The sequence below is a fragment of the Podarcis erhardii genome (genome assembly GCF_964252035.2).
Source record: "Podarcis erhardii genome assembly, chromosome: 6".
Classification (NCBI taxonomy): domain Eukaryota; kingdom Metazoa; phylum Chordata; class Lepidosauria; order Squamata; family Lacertidae; genus Podarcis; species Podarcis erhardii.
Genome location: NC_138510.1, coordinates 89,832,611 through 89,854,155, shown reverse-complemented (window position 1 = coordinate 89,854,155; position 21,545 = coordinate 89,832,611). Strand labels below are relative to the sequence as shown.

The 21,545-nt window shown below is 48.7% G+C and overlaps 3 protein-coding genes across 4 annotated transcripts in view; 2 read left to right on the top strand and 1 right to left on the bottom strand.

The window, feature by feature from the left end:
* NOS1AP (nitric oxide synthase 1 adaptor protein) overlaps positions 1-21,545 on the top strand; it is a 226,750-nt gene that overhangs the window by 58,803 nt on the left and 146,402 nt on the right. Inside the window, exon 11 of one of the 2 annotated variants that reach the window (XM_081866017.1) lies at positions 301-600. The exons of the other annotated variant lie outside the window; for it this stretch is intronic. Coding sequence (XP_081722143.1) covers positions 301-572 — 272 coding nt within the window. The 3' untranslated portion in view covers positions 573-600. Of the gene's footprint in view, positions 1-300; positions 601-21,545 lie in introns of those variants that run through there. 2 annotated transcript variants of the gene reach the window in all.
* SPATA46 (spermatogenesis associated 46) lies at positions 6,249-7,960 on the bottom strand. The gene is made up of 2 exons (XM_081866196.1): positions 7,775-7,960; positions 6,249-6,868 (listed from the first exon to the last, which is right to left on the bottom strand). Exons 1-2 carry the CDS (start codon positions 7,878-7,880, stop codon positions 6,345-6,347), a joined length of 630 nt encoding a protein of 209 aa, XP_081722322.1. The 5' UTR covers positions 7,881-7,960; the 3' UTR covers positions 6,249-6,344.
* Positions 12,919-16,363, top strand: LOC309343952 (uncharacterized protein C1orf226). Its single transcript, XM_081866223.1, has 2 exons — positions 12,919-13,081; positions 15,094-16,363. The coding sequence occupies exons 1-2, from the start codon at positions 13,053-13,055 to the stop codon at positions 15,554-15,556; spliced, it is 492 nt and encodes a 163-aa protein (XP_081722349.1). The 5' UTR covers positions 12,919-13,052; the 3' UTR covers positions 15,557-16,363.

Sequence of the window (21,545 nt, the reverse complement as noted above, 5' to 3'; positions counted from 1 at the left end):
GAACTTTGCTTCAGGATGAGAACAGAAATCGTGCTCCGGCGGCGCGGCGGCAGCGGGAGGCCCCATTAGCTAAAGTGGTGCTTCAGGTCAAGAACAGTTTCAGGTTAAGAACAGACCTCTGGAATGAATTAAGTACTTAACCCGAGGTACCACTGTATTTAAAATGCATCTCTGGGTTATTTGTGGAGCCTGCCTGGTGTTTTTACATGAGTAGAATGGGTGCTTTTATTTCAAATGCATCTCTGGGTTATTTGTGGGGCATAGGAATTTGTTCAATTCCCCCCCCCCAAAAAAATATAGTCCGGCCCCCCACAAGGTCTGAGGGGCAGTGGACCGGCCCCCTGCTGAAAAAGTTTGCTGACCCCTGGCTTAGAGGGACTCTCAGAGGAAGGCTTTTTTCCATCTCTTGGCATTCCACAGGTGGTTCCTTCATAAAGCCTCTTGGGATTTTCCTCTGCATTTTTCCTTTTGTTCTCTCCTTTTGCAAAAGCAGTGGATGTTATAGAATTTCTTTCTCTGTAAGTGCACTTAAGCCCCGGCCGGTGGTGTTAGAGCTTCTTGGCTATTGCTAAATAAATCTTCTTTATTTCTAAAGCTAAACTGTCGTCTCTGCTTCCTTTGCTTTCCTTGTATCTTTTCACACTTCCCTCCTTTCTTCTCAATCACCTCGAGCGTTACAAGAAAGATGGCTGGTTTCTTCAGGGTTCCTTACAAGGATAGCACAGTAACCTTCAGTTAGAAAACAGTGACCCAAATTTAACACCCTGAGTCTGGAAAAGAGAAAAGGTCATGTGAAAATCTGTGGCTAACACTGGGAGGTCCCAAGGCAGGGTAAAGGGACCCCTGACCATTAGGTCCAGTCGTGACCGACTCTAGGTTGCGGCGCTCATCTCGCTTTCTTGGCCAAGGGAGCCGGCGTACAGCTTCTGGGCCATGTGGCCAGCATGACTAAGCCGCTTCTGGTGAACCAGAGCAGCGCACGGAAATGGCGTTTACCTTCCCACCGGAGCAGTACCTATTTATTTACTTGCACTTTGACGTGCTTTCGAACTGTTAGGTTGGCAGGAGCAGGGACCGAGCAGCGGGAGCGCACCCCGTCGCGGGGATTCTAACTGTTGACCTTCAGATCAGCAAGTCCTAGGCTCTGTGGTTTAACCCACAGCGCCACCCGCGTCCCAAGGCAGGTTGTGCACAACCAAAGACTGCTTGAAGAGACCAAGTCCTATATTCGACCTCTCACCCAATAGAACAACGGTTTGCAGAGAACAGCTGTGCTAGACAGGCATTGCACCGGTGCTGCCAGACGGTCAGACCTTATGGGGCAGAAGGTTAGGGTGGAAAGCATCAACCCTGGTGGCATCTTAGCAGTTTAAACCTACTGGCACTCCCAAGTCTCATGCTGCTTCATCAACCAAGGAAAAAGAACCATAAACCTTTCCACTAGTGAGTCAGGGCTTTCTGCCCCACATTTTCTAGGAGCAGGTCTGTGTTTTCCAGGTCCAAGTCTGAGCACTCCCCCTCCCCCACCCACTGCAAAAGCCCACTTTTTAATGCCGAATTGGAACAAACGGAAATTTGGGATTTCACCGGATTGCTGTTTGCTCCAGTTTAGCAGTAAAGAGCAGCTTTTTGCAAGGCAAGTGGCCAAAAAGTGGGTGAGGGGGCTCGGACGCAGCGAGGCGCAGCGCAGGCCTGTACCTAGAAATGCGGCGCAAAAGGAAGTCTGGATGAGCCCTCGGGCAGCTGTCCCGGACGAGAGTGTCCCTTGAGGCGTGCAGTAATGTTAATGATGTGTGCCATCTGGAATGATGGTACTTGGGCTGTTCCCAACCTCCTCACCAAATGGTCTGGGAGCTGTCCTGATTGTTCTTCTTTCCTTAGCAAAATGCATACCCGCCTCTACGACTGTGCACTCCAAGGTGGGGAAACCCTGTGAAAAGGCCGCATTCGGAGGGCTACTGTAAGTAGCCAGAATGCTGTGCCTTGGAGGCCCTGGCTGACCGGTGAAAAACCAGCTCTGAGGAATAGCAAAGGGAAAGAGACACTGGAAGGAAAAAGCAGGAACCAGAACAGCCTTTTAAATGACGGCATGAGAGGGAGCAACATGGTCTTCGTCTGCTGACAGAAGGACAACGAGGAGGGAGCCAGTTTGGCTCCTCTAGGTAGGGAGTTCTGAAGCTGCCACCACCGAGAAGACCCTCCTCTCCCGCAGCCCCACCTGCGAAGGTCTAGGGACAGAAAGAAGAGCCTTCCCCAAAGATCTCAGAGCCCAGGAAGGTTCATATGGGGGATTAGAGTCCTTCACACAACCTGGGCCTCAGCCAGACTCTACGCAGACATTGCTCTTTCGCACCGGGGGCAGGGGCGAGGAGACAGACCTGGCTGGGCCGTGTTCCCCTTCGTATGGAGGAACTCTGCCCCATCCCTCAGGGTATAGGCACAGAATCCATTCCCCCACACCTGCCAAATGTGAGGGTGATAGCAGGGCGTTTTCCCCCTACACTAAATGGTCCCTGTCCCCCTTTAATCTTTCTCCATAGGTAAACTGCTCCTGTCCCCTGATCATTGTAATTGCAACACTTTTTTCCGAAACACCAAAACCCTTTGGAGATGCTGCAACCAGGACAGCACCAGGACTGAACTGGAAGTGGCCCCATACCTTTCTTCTCTAGAAGAACCCCAGACCGGGCTGGCTGGGGCAGATGGGAGTTGGGGGCCCAAGAATGTGGAGGGAGGCACCAGATTGGCTACCCCTATTTTATAGACCTCCCACCACCCCCGTTTTACCAATTCAGTATACAGAGTCAACAGTCTCCTTGAGCATTCCTCCATGAGCCAGCGTGGTGTAGTGATTAAGAGCGGTGGACTCGTAATCTGGTGAACTGGGTTCGATTCCCCGCTCCTCCACATGCAGCTGCTGGGTGACCTTGGGCTAGTCATACTTCTCTGAAGTCTCTCAGCCCCACTCACCTCACAGAGTGTTTGTTGTGGGGGAGGAAGGGAAAGGAGATTGTTAGCCGCTTTGAGACTCCTTTGGGTAGTGATAAAGCGGGATATAAAATCCAAACTCTTCTTCATGACCTTTTCCTAGTCATTTGCAAAGCTTACATTTGAAATTAGGGAGTGAAGCCTCAATGTATGAGGCCTGCCCACTGGATCTCAATTTTCATTTTGTTTTCTGTACACCATGTTTGTAGCAGCTCTGAAAGGACCTCTCTAATCTGTTTCGATTTTCACTACAGTGGTGCCCCGCAAGACGAACGCCTCGCAAGACGGAAAACCCGCTAGACGAAAGGGTTTTCCGTTTTGGAGGCGCTTCGCTAAACGAATTTCTCTATGGAGTTGCTTCGCAAGACGAAAAAATCTTGCGAGTTCCCGCGGGTTTTTTTCGCTCCCCCCCCTTTCCTAAGCCGCTAAGCCGCTTATCAGCTGTTCCGCTGATAAGCCGCCTCTCAGCTGATCGCTAAAAGCCGCTAGACCGCTAATAGCGCTAATCCGCTAAGCCGTCAATGGGCTTGCTTCGCAAGACGAAAAAACCGCTAGACGAAGAGAATCGCGGAACGGATTAATTTCGTCTTGCGAGGCACCACTGTATTTTAGTAAATAACTCAGTGTCCTCTTCAAACCTGGCCACCTTGCTGCTCACCCCATTTCTAGGTCGTTTAAGAATAAATCAAATAGCATCACTCTCAGGACAGATCCTTCTTCTGTTGTGGAAACTTATCAATTCATAACTGCTGTCTCTGTCTTCTTTCTTAACCTTTTAAGGATAATTAATGCTGGCCCAATCCAGGGAACATTTCCAAAATGATACTTTGGAGGTTCCATCCTATATCCAGCAACCCAGAATTTTCTTCCAAACCCTACACAGCCACTGACTTCTCCTTGGTGTTGCCTGCCCAGCATATGGTTTCTGCACTTTCTGTGCCCCTGCATTAGATAATTAGATAGATAGATAGATAGATAGATAGATAGATAGATAGATAGATAGATAATTTATTACGGTCAAAGACCAGATGCCTGCATTGTTTCTCACTAAGTGCCTGTCCTCCTTCCCATTGCCATGCAATCCTTTTAGACCAGACATGTTCTAAATCAGGCACGTTCAACAGGTAGATCGTGATCTACCTATAGATCACTGAATGTCTGAGGTAGATCACTGGCAGATCACTGGCTCCCCCCAAAGAAGCTCAACTACTTTGGCTCCCCTAAAAACACTGAACTTTTGTGCCCTGCACCCTTAAAAACGGGCCTTCCTCCTCTTCCTTCCCAAAAAAACAACTTTTCTTCCTAAAAAAAGCTCAGCAACTTTGACCTGAACCCCCCAAAAGGGGGTAGATCACTGCCAGTTTTTAATTCTGTGAGTAGATGGCAGTCTCGTGGGAGTTGGCCACCCCTGTTCTAAATAAAGTGCTCTGTGCCTGTCATCTAGGGTACCAGCCAGGTCCATAACAAATTATGCAGCTGACCCAGTTTATTTTTCTGCTATCTTCCCACTTCTCCTGTCTGATACTTCTCTTGCCTGATACTTCCCACTTCTCTTGCCTGATTCTAAAACGTGTTTCGGAAGCTGGAGAGGAGGGCACTTCTCCGATTGCCAGCCTTAAACACTTGCCACAAATGCACCTTCCTGCTCATTCTGCTGTGGCCTCTGCTCCAAGCCTCTTCCAGAGCTATTGATGGCACAGAGCTGGGGTTGAGGAAGGTAGGGAATGAAGCATGCATGTGTAGCATGCAACTGGCAGGACTGCAGCCTCTCCTGCCATGCAGGGCCAGGACTACTCTAGTCCCACAATGAGGGCAGGCGAAGGGCCAGTTGAAGGCCAAAGCCCCCTGGATCAGCACAGAAGAGCTGCAGGGAGTCCTCCCCTATCTCATGAGCAGACATGCCCTTGATGCCTCTTTGGCCTGTAGGTTGAATCTGCTGCCTTGATGTGTCTCCAACTGGAGCGTCTGCCCTTCCATGGCAGCCAGGCGCCCTGAAGGTGCCAAGAAGAGGCTCCTGGCATGGTTTTAGCCAGCCTTGCCAGCCTCGCGTGCCTTGGTGACCGTGCCAGAGAAACACAGGAGCCTTAGTAAACAGCCACCAGACGAGCGGTGGGGATGCTTCGGGGCAGGGCTAGCCGAGTTGCGGGCAGGCCTCAGCCAGCACCAAAGTTTGTCAGCAATGTCTAGGCAACACGATGACCGTGTACATACGCAATAGACAATCTTTATACAGTGGTACCTCGCAAGACAAAATTAATCCATTCCGCGAGTCTCTTCGTCTTGCGGTTTTTTCGTCTTGCGAAGCACGGCTATTAGCGGCTTAGCAGCTATTAACAGCTTAGCGGCTTTAAGAAAAAGGAAACAAACTCGCAAGAACTCGCAAGACGTTTCGTCTTGCGAAGCAAGCCCATAGGGAAATTGGTCTTGCGAAGCACCTCAAAAAACGGAAAACTCTTTCGTCTAGCGAGTTTTTCGTCTTGCGAGGCATTCGTCTTGCGGGGCACCACTGTAGAATTCCTTCAAACCATAAGAAGTACAAAATGAAATCTTTAGTCTCAAAGTCTCTGAAAATCTTTAAATGAGGCGAGGTACCAGACTTTGTACGATGAAAGACAAGCTGTGAAGCTTTGTCTATTCAGCAAATATGATGCCCAAGACTGGAAAGTGATTCCGGATATTGACTACTGTTTCGTAGAATTCTTTGTCAGCATGGTGGGAGGATATAGACTTGCATTCTACATTATTACATGAGCACTGTTCCACAGCATTTGATATTTTCATTTACACACATTCATTCGAAATAAGATGGGTTTATGAAGCAATTGTATATTCTCCACCGTGCTGATGAAGAATTCTACAAAGCAGTAATCTATATCCGGAATCACTGTCCAGTGTTGGACATCATATTCGCTTGTCTTTCATCATACAAAGTCTGGTGCCTCGCTTCCTTTAAAGATTTTCAGAGACTTTGAGACTAAAGATTTCATTTTGTACTTGTTATGGTTTGAAGGAATTCTAGAAAGATTGTCTATTGCGTATGTACATGGTCATCGTGTTGCCTAGACGTTGCTGACGTTCTCTTTCCAACACAGGGATTTGTTTGGTTACTTATTGAGGCACCAAAGTTTGAGCAGCATCGGCGGTGGAAATAACCATGAGGGGCAAGCTCAGGGAGGAGGAGGTCTGAGGAAGAGGCTTTTCCCTTTTGGGAACAGAGACCCCTGGCGAGGAAGGAGCGAGGCTGTGGTGGAACAGCGAGCTTGCTCTAAGCGGCATCAATAACTTGCTTTATTCTTGGGCTGCAGGGGAGAGGACAGGAGCCCGCTGGCTGCGGCGCCTCTCGCAGACGGACATTGCTATTTGAGCATTTTGCGGCTGCCTGCTGGGTGATTACTGATGCGCCATTTGCGCTCCTTCCCCCACAGGGCTTTGAGCTTGTGGTAATAGACCCGGCAGCTGAAGCCCTCCTGCGCTCCGCGTTTGATGTGGGCCTTGAGCGAGTGCAAAGTCGGGAACATTCGGCAGCAGGCCACACATTGGCACCCATGCGGGGGCCGCCACTTGGAAGCCAAGAGGATGTCCTGGGAAGTGATGCAGTCCGTGGCCTTCCTGCTGCTGCCACGGCCGCTGCTCTCTTGGGGATATGTTTCCTCCAGGGATCCGGACGAAGAGGAGCCACTGTCCACGTTGTCTCCGGCAGGCCCAGTGTCCGCTGGGACTTCTTGGCTGTTGCCTCCCAGTGTCCCTGGGAAACCACAGGAGTCAGTTTGGCTGTCTTGGTCCATGCACACAAAGTAGCTGTAGGGGGAATACCAGGGGCGGTAGATGGTGCAATTCTGCTGCAGAGGCTCCCCGCTTTGCAGTTCCACCAGGAGGCAGTCTGGCAAAAGAAAAAGGAGAGTGAGGTAAGGCCCTCCTTCTGCCTTTCTCAGACCTGGCCAGCACCGTGTGCTGGTTGGCATGGTAAGCTAAAAGGTAAAGGCAATGGTGGAGCAAGCCGATCATGCGCCTGGGGTGGCGTGTGTGCCCTGCGCCCAGGAGTGGGGCCAGCCGGGTCAGGACGCTCCGCAAGGCCTCCAAGGAATCTGCCTGTCTCCTCCCATTCAGCTGCCCTACAGCTGAGGGTGAGGCGGCAGGCAGGCCAATTGGGGCAGTGCGGAGCCTGTGGGCGTGCTGCAGGCCCCGCGGTCAGTGCCGCCTGGCATTTTGGCACCCCCTCGGTGGTGACACCTGGAGTGGCCCACCCCCACCGCACCCTCTTCCTCAACCCCTAGGTAAAGGACCCCTGGATGGTTAAGTCCAGCGAAAGACGACTATGGGGTTGTAGCGCTCATCTCGATTTCAGGCGGAGGGAGACGGCGTTTGTCCACTGGCAGCTTTCCGGGTCATGTGGCCAGCAGGACTAAACTGCATCTGGCACAACGGGACACCGTGACGGAAGCCAGAGCGCACGGAAACACCGTTTACCTTCCCGCCACAGCAGTACCTATTTATCCACTTGCGCTGGCATACTTTCGAACTGCTAGGTTGGCAGCAGATGGGACAGAGCAACTGGAGTTCACATTGTTGTGGGGATTCTGACTGCCAACCTTCCGATCGGCAGACCCAAGAGGCTCAGTGGTTCAGACCACAGTGCCACCCGCGCCCCATGCATTCCTATACTACCACAGGCTAGGTTCCTCCTCATCCTTCTACCCCATTTCACATTTCATTCAGAAAACATTTCCTTCTGTTCAAACTGTTCCAGGGTGCCTTTTCCCGGCACTCCCCCTTCCCCCCAGCTCACCTGGCAAGCTGCTTTTGTGCACGGGGCATGATAAGTCAGGTACACTCTTCAGGGCAAAGCTGGGGAGACGTGGCCCAGAGATTGTCAAGAGGGAAAAATTTTCCATGTCCTCTCAGACACTCCTTCACTAAAAGGGCCCATTTGTGGAGCAAAGCTTTCTCCGGGCAAAGGACCAGGTAGCCAGCTGCCTTGTGACATCATCTCCTGACCTAACAAACAGAGACTGCTGGCACCTGGGCCTGACTTTGTAGAGGCTGCTGGCTGCCAAGGGCAAGTTGTGGGAGAAGCCTTTCTATGTGGGTCTCATGCTGAATCCTCCTCAAGGGGAGAGATGCGTAGGACAGGCTACACAGATGCAATCGAAAGTGGTTCTGTGTCCTTCGCGAGGTATCTCAGCCCCATCGTCCTGATTTACCGCCTCTAACGAGAAAGTCAGCAATCAGTGGATTAAAATGAGTTCTCAGCTCAGGCTCAGGAAACAAAAACAGAGGAGGGTAAGGCAGGAGGATTTGCCAGGAAAATCTCAACTAAAGAGATGCCTTGCGATAATTTTTTTAATGAAGTGATTGAAGTGGCTTAATCGCGGATGAGAAGAGTATTACAAAAACAATATGGTATAACCCGGGAGAAGGGGAAGGAGACAAAAACTGAGGTAAAAATATTTGGCTTGGCAAGTAGATTTAAGTCAGAATGTGGAAGGAGAGAGGGAAAGAGTGGAGAATTAGAGAAGAGACACTTAAAAGATAATGAGAGCTTGAAGCAGATCTGAAACGAAAAAGGGAGTCGAAGGGAAGAGGAGAAATGTGATCACAATGACATGCACTCTAAAGGAGACCATTGGCCAAATTTTGAATAGGAGTAAGCAAAAGAGGGAAACGGTCAAGGGTGAAGTGTGAGGAAGTTCAAGAGAGTTTGAGAAAACTCATGAAGAGGGGAAAGAAACGATGGAAGAAGGGTAATGGGAAATATAACATCCAGAGAGATGGAAACCAACATGCCAAAATGGTAATAAGTGCCAAAACACAACCAGCCGAGTGAACTGAAAAGGGAAGAGGAAATTAACCAAATGGAAAGAGAAAAGGGCGAGTAAATGAATCACTAGTGAAGAATAGATTAAAGCAACTTGAAATGGAGTAAATTGTCATTGGGATCCATTTGTCTCAAGAGACAATGGAGTGCGCCTCTGGGGGTTAAAGTCAAACCACTGTTTTATCAGCACCAAAGTGATCTCTCCAGGGTGCAAGCCTGGGCAGTGGTATGTGAAGGTCCTGGGCAGCCCAGACAACAAGACCTACCTCTTGGCCTCACCAGTGCATAGCTGCCAACTTACAGATTTGAAAATAAGGGACCAGCAGCCTCAAAAAGAAGGGATCAGCAGCCAAAATAAGGGATTTTGGCTTAGCTTATGCATAAATCCGCCACTCATGGAGCCATGCTGCTTTGGCTGCCACTGACTGTGTTTTGCAGGGGGTTGGACTAGATGATCCTAAGGGTCTACAACTCCGACCAAAGAAGAGGGGCAGACAAAACTGATGAACGACGTTGAGATGGCAAAGCTTACAGGCAGAATTAGAAACCAGGAAGAAAATAGTTGAAAAGCTATTGTAAAGGGTTACATACATTGGTAGGATTGACAGAAAACTTGTAGTAAAAATTTGAACTATGGATGGACAAATGATTTATAAAAATAGAGTTATGAAATGGATGCAGAGAGGGAAATCACTCCATTAAGATGCTGCACTGGTTGGAGGGTATGCTAAACAGCCCGTCGGGGCTACCGTCGTCCTGGCGCGAGGAGTTCCATCGGCCCTTCCCCACCCGAGAGAGAGGGAGGGAGGGAGAGAGACTCTTGCCCACGCTGTCTGCGAGACCGGCATGAGGCGGTTGCGGCGGCGCCGCTGAAGCGCCACCCTTCTGCGTCCCTCCCCATCCCCTCCTCTTCCTCCTCCCTCAGGCCGCCTCCTCAGCCGCTGCTGCTGCCTCTGGTTTCCCCTCGCAGCATGGCAGAAGTCTCTCAAGAGAGAGGCTGCCTGCCCACCTGCTGCCACCCATCTCCTCACGACGCGCCCCTGAGGGGGAAAAGGGAGAGACGGAGACGTGGCAGCTCATGCGCGAGCGAGCTCTCTCTTTCGAGGCGGAGGACCCTGAGCCGCTGCTTCCCTCCCGAGCCAGGCGAGCATGAAACCCGGGAAATTTAAGGGACATCATCAATCTGGGACAGCAGCGGGAAACGGCGCCGGGATAAGGGAGTTTCCCGCCAAATAAGGGACGGTTGACAGCTATGCACCAATGGGGTCCAAAGGAAAGCAGAGATTTATAAGCCTGCTTCCTAAGGAAACAGGAAACAGGAAAGCATTTGTACCAGAAGGGTCCTAGGACAAAACTGGGAAAGTAACTATGGGCTTTTTAATTGACTGAACAGACTTTCTGCCCTTTGGGGAACTTGATTTCTTAAATGCACACCTTCCCCTTCCTTGTGTCCCTGGTGAGAAAAGCCAATCATGGCTTTCTTCCTTTGGCAACTGAGACAGCAGTGGCCATTTCTAGACTGGGAGAGCGTCGCCATGACCATCCACGCAGTGATAATCTCCATGTTGGAACGCTGCAGTCCGCTCTATCTGGGGCCCAGAAAATCTGCACTTGGTGAAAAATACAGCGATGTGGATGCTCACTGGGGCAGAATATTATGATCACGTTATATGTCTTGCTGAAAAAATTGCACCGGCTTCCAATTAGCTTCCGGCTCAGTTCAAAAGGCTGGTGTTAGTTATAGGCTCTTGAGACCAGTATAGCTTAAAGTTGTCTCACCCCTGATAACCGTGTTCCTCAAGAGGAAGTCTCCTGCAGATACCAATTCACTAGGAGGTCCATTCCATGCCGTGTTAGAATTGGGATTCTCTCTTAAGCTGTGTTTCAGGCAACCACCATCTCGGTTATCGTTTCGGCGTCTATTGAAGAACTCGCTTTTCTTTTTTCTTTTTTTAAAATAATTTTTATTCGTTTTCAATTACAACCCAATAATAGCCTCATTATAACAATGCCAAATTATAACACAATTACTAATACCAATCATTCAGGTACCTAATTATATCATTTAGGTGGCCCCCGCGTGCTAGATATGAAGGTTTGATGATTTGATTTATTTCTGCGTTCCGAAATCTTATTAATTTCAATTACACTCTGGTCAAAATAATCCATTATAAAATAACTATGATATTAACAACATCCATTCATGTTGACACATTAAGTGGTTTATAAAAACTACAAGTGAGGCAGTCAGACTATATCCTTGTTCTTCCGGTGTGTGGCAATTATTCTGTCCGTGTGTTTCTTCCTGTCCTTGTAAAATATTACAAAAATCACACTGTCCCAATATATAACCTGCTTTTGCCATTTTTTCCTCTCAGCCTGGGAAGGAGAGTGATTTGAGGAACTCGCTTTTCCAACAAGCCTCTCAACAGAAGATTTTCATCCCAGCTTGCGTTTATATTGGACTTGAAGTTGTTTTAAAATATGCTTTGGTTATTGATGCACATAGATTAAATCGCCTTGTGTTCTATGGGAAGAAATTCATTCATTAAACAGATAACAAATGCACATGAAAAACAATTGGTCAGGCTAGGCTGGGTGAAGAGGGATTTTCCTGGCAACTGTCCCACTCACACGGGTGCCATTTTGTTTCTTTTCTAGTTGACCAAAATACATTTGAGAATTCAAACACTACCGCTGCAACAAAGCTGCCGGCTGCCAAATCGGTCTCCCTTCACCCCAGATCCTCCCCCCGTGTGAGCCCTAGAGGCCCCCCCGAGTGGGTGGGGGGCAGCCAGCACTTGAAGAACCTGAGCAAGACGGTGGGTGCGAAAGTCAACGACTTGCTACGCAGGAAAGAGACCAGCAACCACAGCAGCTTTGGGGTAACCGAAGTGAATGAGCGTGCTGGGGCCGCCCTCTCCTGTGGGCAAGGCCAGGACCAGGAGGAATGGTAAGTGGGCTTAATAACAACAACAACAACAACAACAACAACAACAACAACAATTTATTTGTACCCTGCCTATCTGGCTGGGTTTCCCCAGCCACTCTGGGCGGCTTCCACAAAGACCAAAAATACACTAAGATGTCACACATTAAAAACTTCCCTGAACAGGGCTGCCTTCAGATGTCTTCTGAATGTCAGGTAGTTGTTTATCTCTTTGGCATCTGGTGGGAGGGCGTTCCACAGGGCGGGCGCCACTACCGAGAAGGCCCTCTGCCTGGTTCCCTGTAACCTCACTTCTCGCAATGAGGGAACCGCCAGAGGGCCCTCGGAGCTGGACCTCAGCATCCGGGCAGAATGATGGGGGTGGAGACGCTCCTTCAGGTATACTGGGCCGAGGCCGTTTAGGGCTTTAAAGGTCAACACTAACACTTTGAACTGTGCTCGGAAATGTAGGTCTTTCAAGACCGGTGTTATGTGGTCTCGGCAGCCATCCCCAGTCACCAGTCTAGCTGCTGCATTCTGGATTAGTTGTAGTTTCCGGGTCACCTTCAAAGGTAGCCCCATGTAGATCTCCAGAGCCATTAGTGGTCACTACTGTTTGCAGCTTCCGCAGGTCACTGATATGGGAATTTAATACTTTACCTGAGGCCCCCCTCCCCCACTGCCAGAGGATGCAGGTGGTGCTGTGCTCTAAACCAGTGTTTCCCAACCTTGGGCCTCCAGCTGCTTTTGAACTACAATTCCCATCATCCCTGACAACTGGTCTTGCTAGCTAGGGATGATGGGAGTTATAGTCCAAAAACAGCTGGAGGCCCAAGGTTGGGAAATACTGCTCTAAACCACCTGAGCTCAGAGCCTGTGTCTCATTTTAATCCATTGATTGCTGCCTTTCTCGTTAGAGGTGGTAAATCAGGACGATGGGGCTGAGATACCTCGCAAAGGACACCGAACCACTTTCGATTGCATCTGTGTAGCCTGTCCCCACATCTCTCCCCACATCTCTCCCCTCGAGGAGGATTCAGCATGAGACCCACATAGAAAGGCTTCTCCCACAACTTGCCCTTGGCAGCCAGCAGCCTCTCCAAAGTCAGGCCCAGGTGCCAGCAGTCTCTGTTTGTTAGGTCAGGAGATGATGTCACAAGGCCAGCTGGCTACCTGGTCCTTTGCCCGGAGAAAGCTTTGCTCCACAAATGGGCCCTTTTAGTGAAGGAGTGTCTGAGAGGACATGGAAAATTTTTCCCTCTTGACAATCTCTGGGCCACGTCTCCCCAGCTTTGCCCTGAAGAGTGTACCTGACTTATCATGCCCCGTGCACAAAAGCAGCTTGCCAGGTGAGCTGGGGGGAAGGGGGAGTGCCGGGAAAAGGTACCCCCAGAACAGTTTGAACAGAAGGAAATGTTTTCTGAATGAAATGTGAAATGGGGTAGAAGGATGAGGAGTAACCTAGCCTGTGGTAGTATAGGAATGCGTGGGGCGCGGGTGGCGCTGTGGTCTGAACCACTGAGCCTCTTGAGCTTGCCGATCGGAAGGTTGGCGGTTCGAATCCCCAAGACGGAGTAAGCTCCCGTTGCTGTCCCAGCTCCTGCCAACCTAGCAGTTCGAAAGCATGCCAGCGCAAATAGATAAATAGGTACTGCTGTGGCGGGAAGGTAAACGGCATTTCCGTGCGCTCTGGCTTCCGTCACGATGTCCCATTGCGCCAGACGCGGTTTAGTCCTGCTGGCCACATGACCCAGAAAGCTGCCAGTGGACAAACGCCGGCTCCCTCCGCCTGAAAGCGAGATGAGTGCCACAACCTCATAGTCGCCTTTGACTGGACTTAACTGTCCAGGGCAGGCATAGGCAAACTTGGCCTTCCAGATCTTTTGGGACTACAGATCCCATCATCCCTAGCTAACAGGACCAGTGGTCAGGGATGATGGGAACTGTAGTCTCAAAACATCTGGAGGGCTGAGTTGGCCTATACCTGGTCCAGGGGTACCTTTACCTTTTTGCTGCCAGAGGACTCTTGGCTGTGCTGCCCTGGGGCTGGAATTGTGACAACATCTGAACTCTCAAAGCTCACAACCCCCATGGGCTCACACCTTTCGGAGGTTTAAGTCCCAGGACATCCAGCTAACAGAAGGTCGTGAAAGTGGTACTAGGCCATTTTGCCCATTGCTACAATTGATTTAGGGACGCAGGTGGTGCTGTGGGTTAAAAAAAAAGATTGAGGGAATTTACTGAGCAGCGATGTGCTAAAGGCAGAGCAGCTTATGTGTCACAATCCGGCTGAAACATGAAGGGAGGGTAAAACAATTAATCTGTGTGATATTTAGCAATTTTGTTACATGGCAGGGCTGTGGGAGCTCAAGCTTTAAATCATTCAAAGAGGAACAAGAAATTCCTGGAATGACACCCCTCCAGGCTTCCTGCCTGTTTAAATTCATTTAACGAATGCACTTCACAAAAATTATCCAACGTTAAGCCAAGTGTGGCAGAAATTGCACCCCTTGCTGTTGCGGCCAGTTGCATGAGTCTTTCCTACCATCCTTTCTCAGCTGGACTCTTCTTGATTAGGAAGCCTGTATGACTTACTCAGGGACGCGGGTGGCGCTAGGCTTAAACCACAGAGCCTAGGGCTTGCCAATCAGAAGGTCGGCGGTTCGAATCCCCGCAACGGGGTGAGCTCCCATTGCTTGCTCCCTGCTCCTGCCAGCCTAACAGTTTGAAAGCACCTCAAAGTGCAAGTAGATGAATAGGTACCACTCCGGTGGGAAGGTAAACAGTGTTTCCATGCGCTGCTCTGGTTCGCCAGAAGTGGCTTAGTCATGCTGGCCACATGACCTGGAAGCTGTACACTGGCTCCCTCGGCCAATAAAGCGAGATGAGCGCCGCAACCCCAGAGTCGTCCACGACTGGACCTAATGGTCAGGGGTCCCTTTACCTTTGCCTTTACCTTTACATTTGGTGTACTTGTGCACCAGAAAACAGTACACCGCAATAGGCAGGCGGAAGATGGGACAGGCCTCTCCACCAGATCAGCCCTGAAGAACTAAGGACCTGCGCTCTTAGGTGGTGTATTCCTTCGAAGAGCTAGAAGAATTTGTGCCACTTTTTAAGCTGTGCTGCCCTGGTAGGTGAAGTGCTGGCAGCACTTTGCTGCTGTCTTCTGCGTGCTACGCGTTCTAGCTTTGGTCGAAATGGAAGCCATTAGCTCTTGCCATCTTGTTTCTTAGAAAGAATCTGGTGACACAGAAGACCTGTGAGCCATGATTGGTTTCAAGCCACGCTTTTCAAAAGATTCGGTAATGCACCGTTCTCATTGAGTGTCTCCCTTAACCATTTCTTCTTATGCTTGTAGGCAGGTTCCCGTCGATGCCATTCCGCGGCTCAATCCACCCCCGGAGATTACCAAGAAGCGCACCCCAAGAGCTCTGAAGACCACCCAAGATATGTTGATTGCCTCCCAGCCATTGGTAGGTAGCGTCGAGGCTTCTTTCCCAGAGGGAAGCCAGGAACACGCATGCCAGCCTTCCAGGAAAGAGGCAGCGCGGAGCGAAATGGGTTTGTTGACGCAGGAGGAGGTTGGGACCAGCCACAGCCGGGCCTGTGAGGTGCCTGATCTCATCTATAAGGAGAATTTGGAGCCTAAACTAAACACTGCTTACAGGATACCCCCCTCCCTGGAAAATGTGGCGCTCAGTTTGAGTGCGGGCAAGAGCCCTCCCGAATGCCAGTTTGAGAGCAGCGTGGGCCCCTCCACAGCGGAGACGTCCACCCTGGAAGCTGAAGGTCACAGTCCAGATTTGCTGTCGTTTGAGTAGAATCATCTCGGCTGCTCCCGTTTCGTAGCAAGACTGTCCCTGCTTCGACTGCTCCTTTCTAACATTTCTTGAGCCTGATGACGGAACGGACCCCACATTGCCAGAGGACGGCTCCAGACAGGTAAAGTTGTGGGCAGGAGGCGCTATGAGGTCGAGAAAGGCAGGTGTCCTTTCCAGCACCCAGTAATGTTTGCATTGTGCGTGGGAAGCCAGCCATTTGGGGCTCTGGGCTGCCTGGGCTGCTCTGCTAACCAGTGGAGCATCTGTGGACCCTCCTGAGCAAACATCACCTCCATTGGGGCGTTGGGAATGCTGAAACTGCACAGCCAGAATGAGAATCACTTCCCTTCAGAGACCGGTCCTTGTGAGCAGAGCTGGAAAGTGCTGTTGTTTAGCTGTTGTCCGGCTGTTTTACTGTAGCGCTGTGCCTTCTTCATGCCAGTTCTGCCACCCGGGACTCTGAACCCTACAGCTGTCTATATTCAGCGGAGCTTCACGGTGGCTGGGGAACAATTCAGAGTCCAATCACCGCTGTGCCGGTAGCCTTGCCAGTCGCTAACCTTGCCACCTAGGAGTCTGCTGAAGCATCTCGTGCCGAACTTCTGCATAAGGAAGCACTTTAAGCCAGCTTCATTGACGAATCCCTTAAAACCTCACGGCGAGAAGCAAAAGGATCTTCTGCTTACAGCCACTCTCACAGTCTTGTTCCTGTTACTCCTTTGCTCGGACCAAGACCTACCTTCCTTCCTTCTATTTGAGCTGTGTTTGACTCCAACAGGCCTTCTAATAAAACTCTTGTTTCTGGAATTCCTGGCAGAGTCCTATTTATTCAGGTGACCAGGGACCTTAATCTCTCTTGCCAAGTTGATGTTCTTGTTAAGCACACAAGATTCCTAGACCTTGTGGGGGGGAAATCCTTGAGGATTCTGTTCAAGAGCCGCTTGTCCTGTCAGTGTCTTCCAGGAATATAGTCTTTGCTGCTTCTGTCTCCCTTAGGAGTGTACCTCATCGTCTTTCTAGAAGTCTTCAGTCCTGGCCTTAACCTTTTCCTCCCCCCTTTGCTGTCCAGACTCAGCGCTGGGTGTTTTCAAGCCAAAGAGAGAGCAATGAGCAGCTTGTACTGAAATCAGCGTGCTCTCTGTCATCTGCTGGTGTTTCCTTTACCCTTCCTCTAACTTTACCTCAGGATATGAAGATGGCAAAAGCCCCTTCCATCTGACTTGCACTACAGATGCCCGGCTACATTTCAGATGGATGGCAAGCATACTCAGCAATACTATTTGCAAATGCCAATCAAACGGCTTTAACTACGTTGTGCGTGAAGAGCTGATGAAACACACAGCTGCACGATCACCACAGATGCTCATACGATTTCCAAACAGTCTCAGGCCACCAGACATTCTGGACAAGGGTGTTTCACCTCACTGGTGAATTTTCACATACCTGGTTACATCATTTGTCTTTTATACAAGTATTTGAAATTCAGCAAACCTTCCTATTTATCGCCAAAGTGTTTATGTTACTTAGCAAGTTTTTATATACCACTTAATCAGAAAAAAACAATCTCTTAACGGTTTACATAAAATGGTACAAAATGTTAAATGAGATACTTGGATTTCAATGTGCAATTTTTAATTAACATTGGTAAGGCTCTCCCCCATTCCCCCTTTTTTTTAATCTCTCAATTTTGCTGGGTTTGAAGTGAGAAATTCCACAAGTTGTAGTTACTGAAAAGTACTAATTATGACTGCACGATATAACAAATGCTGTAAGAAGAATCAGACACACAGAGAGAGAAAGAGTAGCTGTGTGCCTAAGAGTCAGACAAATTCCCAATCTGAATCAAGCTGATTTGGAGAAATTCAGGAGATGTTTGAGCCAAACTGGGCAGCCTCCAAAATGTTCCAAACCAAATTAGATCCCCTCAAAGCCTTGTGCATATAGCCATGTTCAAATATATATAAGGATGTCACATAGAGGAGGGAGAAAGGTTGTTTTCTGCTGCTCCAGAGAAGCGGACACGGAGCAATGGTTCCAAACTACAAGAAAGAAGATTCCACCTAAACATTAGGAAGAACTTCCTGATAGTAAGAGCTGTTCGACAGTGGAATTTGCTGCCAAGGAGTGTGGTGGAGTCTCCTTCTTTGGAGGTCTTTAAGCAGAGGCTTGACAACCATATGTCAGGAGTGCTCTGATGGTGTTTCCTGCTTGGCAGGGGGTTGGACTCGATGGCCCTTGTGGTCTCTTCCAAAACTCTATGATTCTATGATTCTCTGATTCATATTAATTCAGAGATTTGGAGGCAGAGAGAGAGAGGCAGGCAGTGTATTTGCAAAAACTGCAACATTCCCAAATTTGCTTTTATTAGGAAAACACAAGGGTGGGAAATGTGGGGCCGTAGTTTTGTGATGGACAGCTTTCACTTTTAACTGGGCAATCTTTCCCAGGTTTCTCCTTTCTTCCTTCCCGTCGCGGTGCTTTTGGGAGGGATGCAGAAGCAACTTGTCAGAGGCTGATCCTGTCCTTTCAGGGCATTTTGCGGCTACATGTCTGTGGCAGCATCAGCACATAGTGCTCCCAAGGATGCTCAAAACCCATCTGCGCTTTCCCTGGTTGGGTGCTGCTGTCACCAATGCCCCTGGCAGCGCATGGAGTTCCACAGGGTCTCCACAAACTGAATCAAGCTGTGCCAGCTCCCCTGTTGCCTGGCAGCGAAGGGCACGGCACCCCTTCCTGCTCAAGGCAACTTAATAACAGAGGACCACGGGTGCCAGGCAGCCAGCCTGGCTTGCCATTCTGCTGCCTCCTCACCCATTGCTTAGCATAAAGGCCAGAAAAGCGCTCAGCATCTTGCTCTAAAACGCAGAGTGGGTTGGAAACCTGTTCTCAGGCCGAAAGAATAAAAGTGTGAGTGGGTGCCCTGGGGGCAAGCAGGGTTGTATGGTTGCACTAAGCACTAATATAACACTGTGCGGGTGTGTATGTGTGTGTAGCACAGTCACACAACACAGAACGCAGCAAATTGCCTACAAAACAGGGAGGGGGGGTCCCTTTTAGAAACACCCCAACTTTAAAGCGCAGTCTATTTTACTCTGTCAGGGATGAAACACTTTAAAGTTTCTTTCTGCAGTGTTTTCAGCTGAGCAGGAAAACTAAAAGCACCCTAAAAGTGTTTTTCATTCATCTTTACAGCCATTCTCCTTAGGTTTTGCTGCCTTATTTACTGCATATGGATATAAATTGCTCACAAAAACCACAGAAGGGAGAAGGAAATAAATCCCTTTGCAGTGCCCACCCCGCTCTAAACATACGTAGCGCAGAAAATCCGTGCACCTGTCCATCTGAAATTTTCCAGGTTTCTTACCAAGAAACACTTCTATGTTTTCATACAAACTGACCCCAGAATAGGGGAGGCTAAGTTACACCTTTTAAAAACTACCCTCAAACTTGCAGGAAAAGCCATCCTTCTCAAATTTGGTGGGAATTATCTTCTGGGAAGGGACTAATAGGCCTGGAAATTTCATCCAGCTCTGCCAGAAAAGTTTCTTAAAATAATAATAATAAGCCAATGTATCAAAGATGCCCAACACACACCAAAAAATCTCCAGTTGTTTATCTGGAATTTGACAAGGTTCATCCTCTCAGAAAGAAAGGCTACCATTCAATTCTGTCAAAAAAAAAAAAGAGGGGGGGATGGTCGACTAACACAGGGAAATCAATAAATGGCTATAACCTTTCCCCCTCTTTTTGGAGGGTAGTAAGAAAAATGGATTTACTTAGTCTTCTCTTTTCTGTAGTCCATTTGTATGAAAAGAGGGGTGATTCTAGGTAAGAAAGCAGTCTGAAGTGGTCAGTTCTATCAATCAAATACAATTAAATAACCTGCGAACTATCAAATATTATTAAATAGCAAGGCATGCCAGCTTTCTCGACACACCATATAGTTTTCAAACTTTTTCCCAGGGGACCCCGAGTTGTTTGGAATCTTATGGCCTGTTCCGCAGTGAGAACAGATCCACAATGGCCTTCTTGAAAAACAGTGGCTAAAGGGTGCTACTGATCTTTTGCATTGTGCAGCCGCAAGGGAACGTTGGGTGTGTTTGAGGGCACAACTCCCAGACCATGGTGTGCAAGAGAAAATCCCAAGAGTGCCCTTGCGTCACTGACTCTGCCCTCGCTCTAGGGCATGCCCCAGAATCTTTGCGACTTGTTTGGAGTCCTTGGCCCAACAGCTGATGCCGCAATGTTCCCTGAAGGTTATGAAAGGTTATGGGGCTGTGGTCTAAACCATTGAACCTCCTGGGCATAGGTAGGCAAACTAAAGCCCGGGGGCCGGATCCGGCCCAATCACCTTCTAAATCCGGACTGTGGACAGTCCAGGAATCAGCATGTTTTTACATGAGTAGAATGTGCCCTTTTATTTAAAATGCATCTCTGGGTTATTTGTGCGGACTGCTTGGTGTTTTTAGATGAGTAGAATGTGTGCTTTTCTTTAAAATGCATCTCTGGGTTATTTGTGGGGCATAGGAATGAGTTCATATATTTTTTTCAAAATATAGTCCAGTCCCCCACAAGGTCTGAGGAATGGTGAACCGGCCCCCTGCTGGAAAAGTTTGCTGACCCCTGCTCTTGGGCTTGCTGATCGGAAGGTCAGCAGTTCGAATCCCCGCAACAGTGTGAGCTCCCATTGCTCTGTCCCATCTCCTGCCAACCTAGCAGTTCGAAAGCGCACCAGTGCAAGTAGATAAATAGGTACCACTGCAGCAGGAAGGTAAACAGTGATTCCATGCACTCTGGCTTCCATTAGAGTGTTCTGTTGCACCAGAAGTGGTTTAGTCTTGCTGGCCACATGACCCGGAAAGCTGTCGTGAACCAACGCCAGTTCCCTCCGCCTGAAAGCAAGATGAGCGCCACAACCCCATAGTCACCTTAGACTGGACTTAACCATCCAGGGGTCCTTTACCTTTTTTTTTAACCTATGAAAGGAGCTATGGTGGGACTAGGAAGCAACACTGCAAGCTTGCTGTCAGATAACAGCTACTGAAGTAAAATATTACTGAGCATCAACTACGCACATCAGATATCTAGAGAATATTCTCTATTAACGTTTGTAAATAATAATTATGAGAATTATGAGAATTTTTGGAAGCAACACTCGTAGGACAGGCAGAAATTCAGCAGATGATGTTTCCACCATCGATGCTACTGAATTATTATTACCTAGCTCTTAAGACACAGTGCCTCTTTGAAGAAACAAAAAATCCAAAACCTATTCAAGTGAAGAGTTAGACACAACTAAACCCAGTGGAATCATTGCACTGAAGCACAGTAACTCTTCATAGGACTGGGCTGTGATCCGTCCAGCTCCTCTGAGCAAATTGTAATTCTGGGTAACAGGTCTACTCAGATTGAAGTTTGCGTGTGAGATGATGAACTGTTTGGACGTGTATGTGTTTAGGCACAGTTAAAGAAAGATGGTTAAACGTTGTGCAGCGTTGCCTTGTGCATATTTTCTCAGAAGTAAAGCCCCCAGTGGTGTTCAGTGGGGGCCTACTCACAAACAAGTGTGCACAGAACCACAGCCTCATTTTCCTGAGAAAAGAATTACCTGGGGAAAGTATGAAAGTCGAATCAACTCCTGTTTGAAGTGTATTCACTCTTCAGATGTCTTAACGTTGTCACTCAGATATCAGATATGTATGTGTTTATGCGTATGTCCTATATAAAATTATAATGTATTTTGTACTGATATGTAGAAATTGAAGAAAGAACTCTTCATCACTTTTTAATGAAGGAGAATCTGCAACAGCACTAGTATTTGAAAATCACAGGTTTCGCAAGAAAAATGATAGAGCTTTTAAACTCTGTAATCTAAATGTGTTCTGGTGTGGGCAGTTCATATTGCACAATAAACTCTTTTCACCTTATGAGTTGCCGTGGTTTTCTCCTCCTCTCTGTAAACTGAAACACCATGAAAGAAGGTTCGCTA